The following is a 13,857-nucleotide window of genomic DNA, read 5'->3' as shown; positions in this document are numbered from 1 at the left end:
AATTGTCATTGATTACCGAGGGTGTCATGTTGTTCCAAACTTATAAGACCTTCATTCATCTTCGTAACCCAAATTAAAGAGAACTTTGATGAAATCCAGAGCTTTCTGACCCTCCATAGATAACACAATTTTCGTTCATGTTCAAAGCCCAGAAGCTTTTTTTTTTTGTCGTGGTATGGTCATGAACGCACGCTGAAGACTAACACGGAAGAGAATTGTTGAATAAAGTATTTTTCTTTTCTTTTTTTTCTGTGCACAAAAAGTATCCTCGTAGCTTCATAAAATTAAGGTTGAACCACCTTCACATGGACTTTTAACAATGTCCTTACTATCTTGTTGGGCCTTGAACGTGTCAGTTGCGTTGCTGTCTATGAAGGGTCAGACAGCTCTAGTATTTCTGATGAAATCCCTTCATTTGTGTTCTGAAGATGAACGATGGTCTTACAGGTTTGGAAGGACATATGAGGATGAGTCGTCATTTTTGGGTGAATCTCTAACAATTTTACACATTTAACATTAAGGTGAAGAAATGTTTTTGTGTGTTACTGATTATTCAGATGGAGACACAAGATATGAATTTCATATGAACTGTTTACGGGTTCACTTTACACACTAAACAGATTTGAGTTGGAGTCAAGCACTGTTCAATTCCTCTTGGAAAGCATCATTTTGACATGCATACAACTGATTCTGGTTGATTAAAATTGATTAGCAAGTTTTTTTATTTTTCAATGTACTGACCAAAATTGGGAAGCTTTTTGAGCACATATTGTGATGATTTTTTGAAAAATGATTTTTTGAAAGGAAAATGTACAGCATACAAATGTAAAACTCTCAATAGACAGTCTGCAAATTCAATTACACTATATCGGCGAAGGATTTTTCAATCTTCAAACTACAGAATGCAGTGTCAGCACCACATATGACATGTAAGAATGTTTGTGAAACCCATGCATTAAGACGTAGGTTTGGTGAGCTGTTGCAAGCGCTGTAGGATGCTCTTCTGACCGTAACGCACATGCAGAGCTCTCCTCTCTCTGCTGCTGAGTTCAGCCAGAGCTCCCTGATCCTCCAGCTGCTTCCGGTCCATCTCTACATCCTCCGAATAGGAGTCCAGTGTCAGAGCAGCTGCCGCATGCAGGAGACATTTCCACTCTGCTGACAACCCCATCAGTCCGTCGAAACGCAGAGCCTGCTCCATTTTATCATCCTCATCCTCTTCATCTTCCTCCCAGCCTTCGTTTTCACGGAACTCCTCAAAATCTTGCACCGGCATGCACAGGACCTATGCAGTTTCATAAAGTATGTATATACAAGTGCATCTAAAAAAAATTGAATATGGTGAAAAAGTTTCAATAAGTGAAACTTTCATATATTCTATATTCATTACATGTAAAGTAAAACATTTCAAAAGTTTTTGTTTTAATTTTGATGATTAGAGCTTACAGCTCGTGAAAGTAAAAAATCCAGTATCTCAAAATATTAGAATATTTATATTTGAGTTTCATTAAATGAACAGTATAAATTCCGGGTATCTCTTGTTCTTTGAAACCACAATAATGGGGAACACTGCTTACTTGGCAATGATCCAGAAGACAATCATTGACTCCCTCCACAAAGAGGGTAAGTCACAGAGGGTCATTACTGAAAGGGGTGGCTGTTTACAGAGTGCTGTATCAAAGCATATTAAATGCAAAGTTGACTGGAAGGAAAAATTTGGGTAGGAAATGGTGCACAAGCAATAGGGATGACCGCAAGCTTGAGAATACTGTCAAGCAAAGCTGATTCAAACACTTGAGAGAGCTTCACAAGGAGTGGACTGAAGCTGGAGTCGGTGCATCAAGAGTCACCACGCTCAGACGTCTTCAGGAAAAGGGCTACCAAGCCCCTTCTGAAACAGAAACATCGTCAGAAGATCGTCATCTTAACTGGACTAAGGAGAAAAAACAACTGGACTGTTGCTCAGTGGTCCAAAGTCCTCTTTTCAGATAAAAGTAAATTTTGCATTTCATTTGGAAATCAATGTCTGGAGTAAGACTGGAGAGGCACAGAATCCAAGCTGCTTGAAGTCCAGTGTGAAGTTTCCGAAGTCAGTGATAATTTGGGGTGCCGTGGCGTCTGCTGGTGTTGGTCCATTGTGTTTTATCAAGTCCAAAGTCAATGCAGCCGTCTACCAGGAGATTTTAGAGCACTTTATGCTTCCATCTGCTGACAAGCTTTATGGAGATGCTGATTTCCTTTTCCAGCAGGACTTTAGCACCTGCCCACACTGCCAAAACCACTTCCAAGTGCTTTGCTGACCATGATATTACTGTGCTTGATTGGCCACCCAACATGCCTGACCTGAACCCCATAGAGAATCTATGGGTTATTGTCAAGAGGAAGATAAGTAACATCCGACCAAACAATACAGACAAGTTGAAGGCCGCTATCAAAGCAACCTGAGCTTCAATAACGCCTCAGCAGTGCCACAGGCTGATCGCCTCCATGCCACATTGAAGCAGTAATTTGTGCAAAAGGAGCCCCCATCAAGTATTGAGTGCATAATTACACCTACTTTGGAGATCTTGAACATTTCTGTTTTGTAAATCTTTTTTTTGATGGGTCTTTGAGAAAATATTCAAATCTTTTGAGAAACTGAATTTTTAATTTTACTAAGTTGTAAGTCGTAACCATCAAAATTATAACAAAAAAACTCTTGAAATATTTCAGTTTGTGTGCAATGAATCTAGAATATAAGAAAGTTTGCTTTTTTAAATTAAATTAAAGACCTTTTCTATGATATTCAATTTTTTTTAGATGCACCTGTATATATAAATCTTACCTCAAACAGGTAATGTAGGCACAAATTTATTGACTTTTTGTCATGTGGATAAAATGGTTACCTTCAGTGTAGTGTAGAGCTCACTGTAAGTAAGTGAGCCTGATTGGCCGAAGATGAAAACCCCTTTCTCCCCAATTATCTCCATTTCACACAACATGTTCCATTTGTCCACAAGGAGCCTTTGATCTGCTTCACTTTGTGACACTGTAATCGCAATAAAAACAGTTTTTTTAAAAGGTTAAGTAACTGACTTTTTATAGACGTTTGCAAAGTCGCACCTTGCACTGTTGCTTTGTACACACTGGACATCTGTATATCTGCAGTATCATTGCTGTTAGTAGGAAAGGGCTCTGCAAAGCCATACATGTGGAGGAGCTGCCAGTTTGCCATCTGTCCGTAGGTGTTAAAGACCTCCTCGCCCTTTTCAATGCGCTGTACGGACACCATCTTCAAACACTCCTGTGCACAATCGAGTGAACATGAGCTATGAGATTTCTAAGCATAATAAACAATAAAAAGTGATACATGTGCACCACATACAGGTGTATATTCCAGATTGGCGTTGTGCTTGGATACGTGATTCAGCATGTCAGCCATGGGCACCATCATTGGAGGGTTAGGCTCTTTTTCTTCTTCATCCTCATCCTCTACAGGCTCTTGAAAACTGAGGAAATATTGAGAAAAAAATTAATAAAAAAAAACATTCATAGTGATGGCAATCACTATGAATGGCCGATATTAAAATTCTATTATTTTGTCTAAATAATAAAAAAATACAAACTAAAATAAATCGTTTTAAAAGTGAAATTAGGCATCACTGCATTATAATGCACAGTATGAAAGACAAATATTTATTTAGAGCTAAATATAAAAAAAAACAAGTGATATTAAATTGTTAGTGTTGTGTTTATGTCAAGTTTCAGTGATCGTTAGATGATAGCAAAAGTAATTTAAATATAAAATTAGGGGAATTTAGCATGAACAATTAAATATATAATTTGATAAATTTAAATATCGGGCAATAACCAATTTGGTATAACACAAAAATGATAAAAAATAAATAATTATTATTAAGCCTTTATATAAAATGATTGCTATTTAGTTGTTGTTATTATTATTAATTTATTTTAATACACTGTATATAAATATATAGATAATATAGTTATTATACATAGAAAACATATCTAAAAAAATATCTAAACACAAAATTAGATATTTAATATTATAACATGAAATTTACATTTAAAACAGTCATTAAATAAATAGTAGGTATTAAATAAATAATTAAATAATAACCAATTTGGTACCATTTTCTTGTGCATCTCTAAATAGAATAATCATACTATCATACATTTGATTTAATCAAATTCAATCACTCACAGATATCTCACCTATAGGCCATTACAAATGCTACCAGGCTCTTGTAGAGCTCCAGCGTGTGCTTCTCAGGGCCCCACAGGTCAGGATGGGACTTCATAAAAGGAAGGACTATGTTATCGTACTCATCCTGGAGTTTTTTCAGATCCGTTTTGACAGCCTCTGGAATTCCTGTGCCTTTCAGGAGTTTATCACGCTCCTCCTCGGACCTTCAAAACAGAGACATTGTGACCATAAAGAACTGAAGGATCCTTGAGAAGTATCTTAAAGGTAAATATTCACAGCTAAACCTACCAGAACATGGGTTGATCCAATGTCCTAAAATCTGGCCAGAGAGACAAATAAGGTTTCCAGTGGGATTGTGGACATGTGTACTCATATAGGAGACCCAGAAGAAGAGGAACCCAGCCTGATGCGCTCTCCAAAGATTTCTTCCCTAGACAACATATGGTTATATGGTTACAAGCCTGCTATAGAAGGTGGGATTTCAATAAACCTGAATGTTCTTATACCTTCCTCAAGGACCTTTTTTACTTTAGTGGTGCCCTGATGCAGAAGAACCTCTCTGGGTATGGAGAACAAGACGTGGCCTTCTTCAATGTCCTCTTTCGCAAGCATGCCATATTCTGCTGCTGTACCCTCTTTACTTAAGTACACCTAAAGACAATAATGTACACTGTGGTAAATATTTCCAAGTTTAGGTTTTTCTCTGTATTTGAATTTTTATTTCAAAATACATGATTAGACTTGATGATAAAACCCTAAACTTTGAAGTACTTTATAATTCTAAAAACTTGAAAAATGAACATAAAATTATTTTTGCTAAAACTTAAACAGAAAATTCGAAATATTAATAAATAGGCCTAATATAATGCTATATGTATACAATATAATACTATATGTATTCAGTGGTGGAAATGGGGGGGGGGGGGGGGGGGGACGCGGGGGGACGGAGTCCGGGGAGTGAATTTCGAGGGGGGGCGGCGTTTCATTTCCAACTGGTTAGATTTATTTGAAAATTAAAATGATTTCTATATTATATCCATTCAAAAGACTACAAAAGCGATCCCAGTTCTGCATAAACCGTAGTGCAGTGCAGACTAACCAAAATGTAGCGGGATATTTGTGTCTATGGTTTGCTGGGCAATGCCGTCTTTGATTGGCCATCAAGAGCAGACTGCAGCCAATGGAAATGCTTCTCTATTGCTGCGCGTGCTGCTCCTCACAGATCGTGAAAGCAGACTGCAGTTTGTCATTCATTGTAACAAACAAAGTGTCGAAATAATAGATTCAGTTTGCAGTGTAGAGAGCTTCATTCACTAAAATAGAAGTTTGTGAGATCGCGATGAACTTAATGATTATAAAGACTTTGCAAATGTGAAATTTAATTAATACAACAGATTTATACATTATTGATTTTATTCAAAAGTTAATATAAAGAGACTTACATTTTAGGAACACTTGTCTGATCTGTTGAGAACTATTTTGTTGATGAAATAAAGTCACAGCTGAGCCACTGCGCATCTCCAAGCAAACAGCGCTGTTTCGATTACGAATGAATCTTTGTTTTTGAACAAATCTAGTGAGTCGATGATTCTATGATCCATTCATAAAGAAAGTCACTTGCTTCATTCCTTAATGAATCAGCAGTTTGAACGAATCGATTAGATGAATGATTCAGTGACAGACAGTGACTTGCTGCCACCTACTGGGAGTTTCATTTTTAAAGTATACATTTTAATTGTTTAATGTTTCTGTATTCAATCTCATAACATTGTTTTTATTAAATGTATTAATGCCACCTCTGAGTCTTGTTAAAAAGTCTGTAAATATTCCACATTTGTGCTCTTCTGTTCCGTGCAAAGATTAATTGTTGATGCTGATTTCAGGTCTTCCTGATTGTATCTTATTATTTTAAATGAATTTATTGTTTAATTAATTAATTTATTTTTTACAAAAAGTTAATAAATCTAATTTTGGCACAACATATGACATACATTTAATAAAGATAAAAATGGCATTACAAAGGTTAAAGAAATATTTTAAGGAGTCAAACATCATCTTATAATAGTAAGTTTAATTTCTGTCATTGATCAGAAGGTGTTCCTAATTTCTTTATTTATTTTTTTAAGTAGAAGCACTAGTGCTCCTGAAAAGAAACGTAAGTGTTGAGTCCTTAAGAATGTAATGTTACCTTTTAAAACTAATTGAAAAGGTTTTTGCAAAGTGTAAACTATTAAATATAATCTACAAATCATGCAATACTGTACCGCTAAATAAGACGTGTTTTGAGGGCTTAGCTAATCAGGCCAATGAGAGACAATCATTCTAATATTTTATGAAATCATTAGTTCATTTCACTAATCAATGTTTTTTTGTTTGTTTTTTATTAAACACAAGAGGTCATTAATAATAATTATATTATAAGATGCACAAATTCAAACACAACGCATCTTTAATTTGGGCAGAATTGCAGGTGCCTGTCTTAATGTACAAGAAGGTTTAGAGAAAATATGACAAGTTCTTAATAAATGTTTTCATAGATTATAAATGTTTTTATGATAAAATACATCCGAAAGGTAATCTAAAATTACCATTGTTAACCCCCCCCCCCCCTTCCAAGTTAGAGTCCCCCCAGTAAATATCGGCCATTTCCACCACTGAATATAACCCATGCTTACCTTATCGCTGAGAGTCAGCTTTACACTATCGCACCACAGCAAGAAGTTTTTCAAGGGGTCCAGAACACACTTCTCATCATCTATCTGAAACACACATGATGCTCTGCTGAAGGCTCATCATGATAAGCACAATAACTGTATTTTAAGCTAAAGGCGAGATTTGAAGCTAAACTACGAATTATAAGAACTGTCACTAATAATAGTTGAGAAAACGTCTTTTTTTACCTTTGGCCTTTTTGCATCTGTCGCCATTTCTTTAAAACGCAAGTTCGTTAGTGAGATATTTAAATATATATTGTTTTATAGTGACAACCACACAGGAATACAGTAATGATTATTTTCTACGTTCCTCCACGTGAGCAGCTTCGGACACTTCTTCTTCGTTCACTATGTCTGCAGAAAGTAACACAGTCATGTGAACTGGCGCCATCTACTATACGAATACTACTACTGCTGCTGCTGCTACTTCTACAGAACAAAAAAAACTATTAATAATAAATAATCAATGTAAATATAACATAACATTTTGTTGTCTTATTTATTTATTTATTCATTCATTCATTAAGTCGTAAAAATATATACACACTCACTGGCCACTTTATTAGGTACATCTTGCTAGTACTGGGCTGGACCCCCTTTTGCCTTCAGAACTGCCTTAATTATTCGTGGCATAGATTCAACAAGGTGTTGGAAAGATTCCTCAGAGATTTTGGTCCATATTGACACGATAGCATCACGCAGTTGCTGCAGATTTGTCGGCTGCACATCCATGATACGAATCTCCCGTTCCACCACATCCCAAAGGTGCTCTATTGGATTGGGATCTGGTGACTGTGGAGGCTATTTGAGTAAAGTGAACTCATTGTCATGTTCAAGAAACCAGTCTGAGACGATTTGAGCTTTGTGACACGGTGCATTATCCTGCTGGAAGTAGCCATCAGAAGATGGGTACACTGTAGTCATAAAGGGATGGACATGGTCAGCAACAATACTCAGGTAGGCTGTGGCATTTAAACGATGCTCAATTGGTACTAAGGGGCCCAAAGTGTGCCAAGAAAATATCCCCCACACCATTACACCACCACCACCAACCTGAACCGTTGAGACAAGGCAGGATGGATCCATGCTTTCATGTTCTTTATGCCAAATTCTGACCCTACCATCTGAGTGTCGCAGCAGAAATCGAGACTCATCAGACCAGGCAACATTTTTCCAATCTTCTATTGTCCAATTTTGGTGAGCCTGTGTGAATTGTAGCCTCCGTTTCCTGTTCTTAGCTGACAGGAGCGGCACCCGGTGTGGTCTTCTGCTGCTGTAGCCCATCTGCTTCAGGGTTCAACGTGTTGTGCGTTCAGAGATGTATTCTGCATACCTTGGTTGCAACGAGTGGTTATTTGAGTTACTGTTGCCTTTCTATCATCTCTAACCAGTCTGTCCTTTCTCCTCTGACATCAACAAGGCATTTTCGTCTACACAACTGCTGCTCACTGGATATTTTCTCTTTTTCGGACCATTCTCTGTAAACCCTAGAGATGGTTGTGCGTGAAAATCCCAGTAGATCAGCAGTTTTTGAAATACAAAGACCAGCCCGTCTGGCACCAACAACCATTCCACGTTCAAAGTGACTTAAATCCCCTTTCTTCCCCATTCTGATGCTCCGTTTGAACTTCAGCAAGTCATCTTCACCACGTCTAGATGCCTAAATGCATTGAGTTGCTGCCATGTGATTGGCTGATTAGCAATTTTCTGTTACCAAGCAATTGAACAGATGTACCTAATAAAGTGGCCGGTGAGTGTATATCAACAAGAAAGTAAAAAAAAAGAAAAAAAAACATTTACCACTGCCATTATAAAAATCTTAATTTCAAGAAAGATCTTCACCAAGACAAGTATGAGGACCTGAAAGGAAATACTCATTATGCTTATCAAATTATTCATTACAACATTACTCATCTGTCTTAAAACAATTTGCGAACACAGACATAAATTCACTATGACAATAAAATAAAGCGTACAAACAGAGACAATGTTATCTTACCAACAGAGAATGGCATAAAGGCCTCAGGCTCCTCAAGCCAGGCCTGCTCCCTCAGGAAGTTGACTGGGAGGACTGGGCAGGAAGTTTACTCTGTAATTTCCCATTACTTTCCATTACAATTTAATTAGGCTTTTAAAAGCATATATTGTCTAAACACTTTACTGATTCTACATGCTATGACATTACATGATAGTTTTGATGGTATTGTGGTTATTATATGTATACAAGTGGTTTGGAGAAGGTATGGATGAATGGAAGTCACAGTCTTCTACTGCATTCATCACATTAACAATAACAATGCTCTTTATCTATTTAACACTTTTACATTAAAAGGTTTATCCGATATTTACATTGAATGATTTTGAATTTGGTCTTTTTCATGTGATTTGGTTAAGAGACAGGTCACATGGCCTCTAGTCCACCCCTGGACACTCAGTCAAATTAAATAAAATTGTTTAGAGAATTTAATCATTATCCTGATAATTTTCATTTAGTTAGCTAAAGCATTTTAATTTAATGTTTGCCTTTGCGCATTCATTTAGAATTGAACTATTCGGATATACATCTCAAAGTGAACAACTCAATTCTGCAGTCTAAAGGGAAGATTTATGCAAAAATAAATTATTTTTTAAGTTTGTTTCACAGAACTGGGATATTTGCTAGGAATGTCTCAAAAACAGACCCAGGCCACATTTAACAATTTGATTAGAGCTTTATTATGTTCTCCCATGAAGACATTTTTGTACAGACTTTGTATCTTTTGGTTCCAGAAATATATTCCATTCATTTTCCCTGTAGGGATTTCTGAAATATCTTCAACAAACTTTCTTCTGATGCACAAGGCATTGACAGAGCTCACGTTGGGATTATGGGTAGTGTAGTTCACCAGAAATTCAGCTATTAAAAACAAGGCAGATTATATCATATATCATCACTTCTCAACAAACTTGAAGCTCATGGTAGGTCTGTATGAAACTAAAATACATTTTTACTTCCAGAACCAACCTGTTGCGCTCAGTTACCTGCAATTTCTTTTGCAGCCCGATACTCATCACAAACTTTTGATAATGCTATATTTAAAGATAATCTGTTGATCAAATTATTTCCTGTATAGGGAGGAGAAGTATTTGACATTATGATTTATTGTGTAACTGTCTCTCTGTGTCTGATGTGCATTCTGTAGGGTTTGGGCGTCATGGTGATCCCATATACCGGGGTGTAATCAGGTTCCCCTGCATCATCGGGCCACACAAACTGGAAACGGCGCAGCAGAGTGACAAAGACCAGGAAGAGCTCCATACGCGCAAGACCCTCACCGAGACACACACGAGGACCTGTAAAACAGAAATGATAATGCTCACAGAAAAGGTTTGACAAGATGAAATACAAAGATCTCATACATTTTTGAATGGTTACCTGTAGAGAAGGGTATAAAGGCCTCAGGCTTCTCAAACTGGCCTTGCTCATCCAGGAAATTGGCTGGGTTGAATTCATGAGGAAACTTCCACTGGCCTTTTTCTTTTAGTACGGTGCTGAGGTTGGGAATGATCACAGTTCCCTATACAAGGTGAAACAGTTCAAATTTGTTCAGAAGTATTAAAAACTGGTTTCTGCCGGTTTCCTCACCTTCGGGATGCTGTAGCCCATCAGCTCTGTGTCTTTGGTGGTGCAGTGAAACACACTTAGCGGTACAGTGTTAGCGACGCGCTGAACCTCATGAATCACAGCCAGTGTGTACGGCATATTGTGTCTGTCTTCATACGATGCGTGATCTTTACCCTCCAGAACCTCGTCAATCTCTTTTTGACATCTCGCTGGTGAGAAAACAAGGCCATGTTTGTTAAGTTTAAAGGAGTTAGCTTTGCTAATATGCTAACACTCTCCTGAAAGTTTGCAATATTCAATAAAAATAAAAAAATCTACATCAAATTACAAATAAGAAATGACAACAATATCATAAATTTAGCTTCTTTGTTTCAAATCACACTTAAAATCTGTATTTGCAATGCCTTTTAATGTGTCTCTAATCATGGAGATATTTTCAGGTCTTTTCACATTGAGCATTATAATTGCTTTCATATGTTTTTCTATGAGTGGTCTGTCTCTCCCTGCTCTGCCTGGTTTAAATTTAACCAAAATCAATATGCGCTTTTTAAACAAACCTTGAACCTCTGGGTGGTTCATGAGATACAGAAAAGCAGTGAGGAGGGTGTTGGACGTGGTATCAGTCCCTGCAAAGTGCAAATCCAAAATGTACATGATGAGCTGGTCTTCAGCAAAAGTGGAACCATCATTTTTTCTCTGGGGAACACAAGATAGTATTAATTTGAGACTCAAACTGTGGTAAAGCTGTAAACCCCCCCCCACACACACGTGTTTTAACAATATGCATGATGTATTTTTAGGTTCGAATCAGGTTTCTGATGTGGTTTTAGACATTTGGAGCCCGCTGTGTTTTGGAAGAAACACACACCTTATCAAGCTCATCCAGATAGCAGTCAATGAAGTCTCTCGGCTCTCCTGGGACTCTTGTGGTCTTGTGTTCGTTGACCAGACTTAAATTCATATTTTTTAACTTCTTTACATGATCAAATGCTTTTTTAAATGGCAGGGGCAAGATTCTCAGTAAAGGAAATGTGTCGTATATCTGTTAGGAAAAGACATGTTTGACATTTTTGTATAATCTTAAACAGTTACTTATACAGTTAATTTTTTCCAGAAATTTGGGAATGTAGTGACATTCAGTAAAATCTAATTATAATAAATATTATCTATTTTAAGTAATATTTAATAGAGCTTTCTATTAAATCACCCTTGGCTATTATTGACTTTGAAGCTATTTTTTTTTTAAGTTGCATGCAATTAAAAATGGGAATTTGTGGCTTTTATTCCATGTAGCTTTGAAAAACCACTAAATATTTATAATATACACTTTTTTGGCAGAAAATACAGGTTAAATTTTACAGGAAAACAGATCAAACATTGATGACTCATCCTGCACCTCACAGATTTTTGTCCAATCAGATGCTCTCTAGAATGAGAATGTCCCTCCCCTAATAGCCTACTGTCTTCCTCTGATAAGCAATAGCAAGTAGAAAAACTAGCTATTAAGAAAAAATGGTCAAATTTTATCTAAATTCTCACCACATTCCATGGTCCATTGAGGATCTTTGAAATCTCTGTAATGAACTGGACATAATGCTGAAGGAATTCATTCTTGTAATCAAAACGGGATCCGAAAAGAACCAAGCCGATAACATTTGATGCAGCATTATGGAACATATTCTGAGGATTCACAGTTCCTCCTGGACAAATGTACAGTATATGCGTTAAAAACATTATAGCATGTTCCTTTTCAGTTAAGATCTCAACCAACAAAATATATATGCATATAAATACCAGCATTTTTGTCCAAGTCAGCAACTAAATGTGAGATTTCTTCCAGAATTCTCTCCTCCATAGATTGCTTCCCCAGGCCAAAGTTCCTCAGGGTCATCAGAGCAAAGCGTCGATGATCCTTCCAATGGGGGCCATAATCGGCCAATATTACACCTTTAGTAAAGTTAAGATATTAGTTGTGGAGATTCTGTTTTGTTCCTGATATAAGCCATACTTATACTCAATTAAATAATACTACAACATAATTACCATCCTCAAATTTGATTGATCGAGCAGCAGCATTGTTGAAAGTCCAACAACACAATGGCTTTTTACTGTTTTATTACTCTGCTTGTCTTCATTTTCAGTGACTTGTTAAATATATGTTACATTGTTAAGGCCCAGGCAACTTCATTTTTGTTATTGCATCATCTAACGCAGTGGTTCCCAACCCTGGTCCTAGAGTTCCCCCAAAAGTAGGTTACACATTTTGGATGCGAAATAACCATTTTAGGCCTCTACTAATGAGCTATATTGAGTTGAATCAGGCGTGTTTGTTTATTCTAACATCCTCAATTCCAATAATGCTCACAAATCTGTGTTTTTAGAACAGTAAAAGCTTTTCTTTTTTTTACTGTAGTTTCAATGTTATATTGAGTCACGTTTATCATAAAACACTGATAAAATCATATTTACCCCCACTTTATTGGAAATTAAATAGTATATGTTTATGTTGAACTTTATTCTTGAACAGATGGCGCTGAATTAAGCAGTAAATAAAAAGTGTTTCTGTTGCTCATGAACACATTTCTGAAACATCTGTGTATTTGATAAATATTGCATTTATTTTTATTAGCATTTTATTTCTGTTTTATAAAAGCAATATCACACTCCTTAGACTGTGATTTTATTACTTAGCTGATATCTAGGACAGCTTATTGTATTAGTTACCTTTATTCTCTGTGAGATGATTGATCATGTAGTCTTGAGGTCGTCCTGAAAAGTCTTGAGCCTTTGTAACCAAAGCTTCCTTAATAACTTCTAAACTATTTAGAAAAACGTATGGTTTCGATCCAGTATACAGGCTGAAAATTTTCCCATATTGTTCTGCAAACTTAAAACATTGGAAAATTACTTTACAAACAAGAACAACTGAAACGTTTAAGCTTCTGATGACCAAAAGAAAGCCATACTTTTTCAAAATCCTTCAAAGGATTGGCCATATCCATGTGAAGCAGATTCCCAAATAAAGGGAGAGGAGGAGGTCCAGGAGGAAAATTCTTTGGCCTCTGGATCCGGACGAGGAGGAAGACGAAGAAGATGCATGTCCACACGAGAATCAGAAAGCCCAGCATGCTGACTATGTCCAGCTGTTGTCCCTCTAGATTCACTCAAGCAAAAGAAGCTTATGAACTCAAACCACTCAGTCTTTAAGTACATTGCCTATCTGAACAAATATTATGGTCGTGTTCCAGGAAAGATAAAATGAACCCAGGCAAACAATCACTGCTCAGCATTTTGCGTTTCTGTATTCACCTGGATTAAACTGGTTTGAACTC

The 13,857-nt window shown here is 36.7% G+C and overlaps 2 protein-coding genes across 2 annotated transcripts; both read right to left on the bottom strand.

Moving 5' to 3' along the window:
• Nucleotides 1–167: 167 nt before the first annotated feature.
• Nucleotides 168–7,286, bottom strand: LOC306867053 (N-lysine methyltransferase setd6-like). The gene is made up of 9 exons (XM_079412517.1): nt 7,108–7,286; nt 6,883–6,966; nt 4,714–4,858; nt 4,496–4,637; nt 4,216–4,410; nt 3,365–3,488; nt 3,103–3,283; nt 2,886–3,028; nt 168–1,285 (listed from the first exon to the last, which is right to left on the bottom strand). The coding sequence occupies exons 1-9, from the start codon at nt 7,132–7,134 to the stop codon at nt 956–958; spliced, it is 1,371 nt and encodes a 456-aa protein (XP_079268643.1). The 5' UTR covers nt 7,135–7,286; the 3' UTR covers nt 168–955.
• A 2,326-nt stretch (nt 7,287–9,612) lies between these two features.
• LOC306867051 (cytochrome P450 2F2-like) lies at nt 9,613–13,710 on the bottom strand. The gene is made up of 9 exons (XM_079412515.1): nt 13,492–13,710; nt 13,250–13,412; nt 12,320–12,472; nt 12,065–12,225; nt 11,394–11,567; nt 11,083–11,221; nt 10,547–10,734; nt 10,337–10,478; nt 9,613–10,254 (listed from the first exon to the last, which is right to left on the bottom strand). The coding sequence occupies exons 1-9, from the start codon at nt 13,651–13,653 to the stop codon at nt 10,061–10,063; spliced, it is 1,476 nt and encodes a 491-aa protein (XP_079268641.1). The 5' UTR covers nt 13,654–13,710; the 3' UTR covers nt 9,613–10,060.
• Nucleotides 13,711–13,857: the final 147 nt, after the last annotated feature.

The sequence above is a fragment of the Barbus barbus genome (assembly GCF_936440315.1).
Source record: "Barbus barbus genome assembly, chromosome: 48".
Lineage (NCBI taxonomy): Eukaryota > Metazoa > Chordata > Actinopteri > Cypriniformes > Cyprinidae > Barbus > Barbus barbus.
Note: the sequence above shows the minus strand (reverse complement) of the source record. Positions and strands in the feature narration are given on the sequence as shown.

What these genes read in the sequence shown, in the direction of transcription:
- LOC306867053 (XM_079412517.1), bottom strand. Translation starts at nt 7,134, where the DNA reads ATGGCGACAGATGCAAAAAGGCCAAAG. An exon ending in AGCTGACTCTCAGCGATAAG is followed by an intron (nt 4,859 to 6,882) that starts GTAAGCATGGGT and finishes TATTGTCTTTAG; the next exon opens with GTGTACTTAAGTAAAGAGGG. An exon ending in TTGGATCAACCCATGTTCTG is followed by an intron (nt 4,411 to 4,495) that starts GTAGGTTTAGCT and finishes TCTGTTTTGAAG; the next exon opens with GTCCGAGGAGGAGCGTGATA.
- LOC306867051 (XM_079412515.1), bottom strand. Translation starts at nt 13,653, where the DNA reads ATGCTGGGCTTTCTGATTCTCGTGTGGACATGCATCTTCTTCGTCTTC. An exon ending in ATCTGGATGAGCTTGATAAG is followed by an intron (nt 11,222 to 11,393) that starts GTGTGTGTTTCT and finishes TGTGTTCCCCAG; the next exon opens with AGAAAAAATGATGGTTCCAC. An exon ending in TGGGCTACAGCATCCCGAAG is followed by an intron (nt 10,479 to 10,546) that starts GTGAGGAAACCG and finishes CACCTTGTATAG; the next exon opens with GGAACTGTGATCATTCCCAA.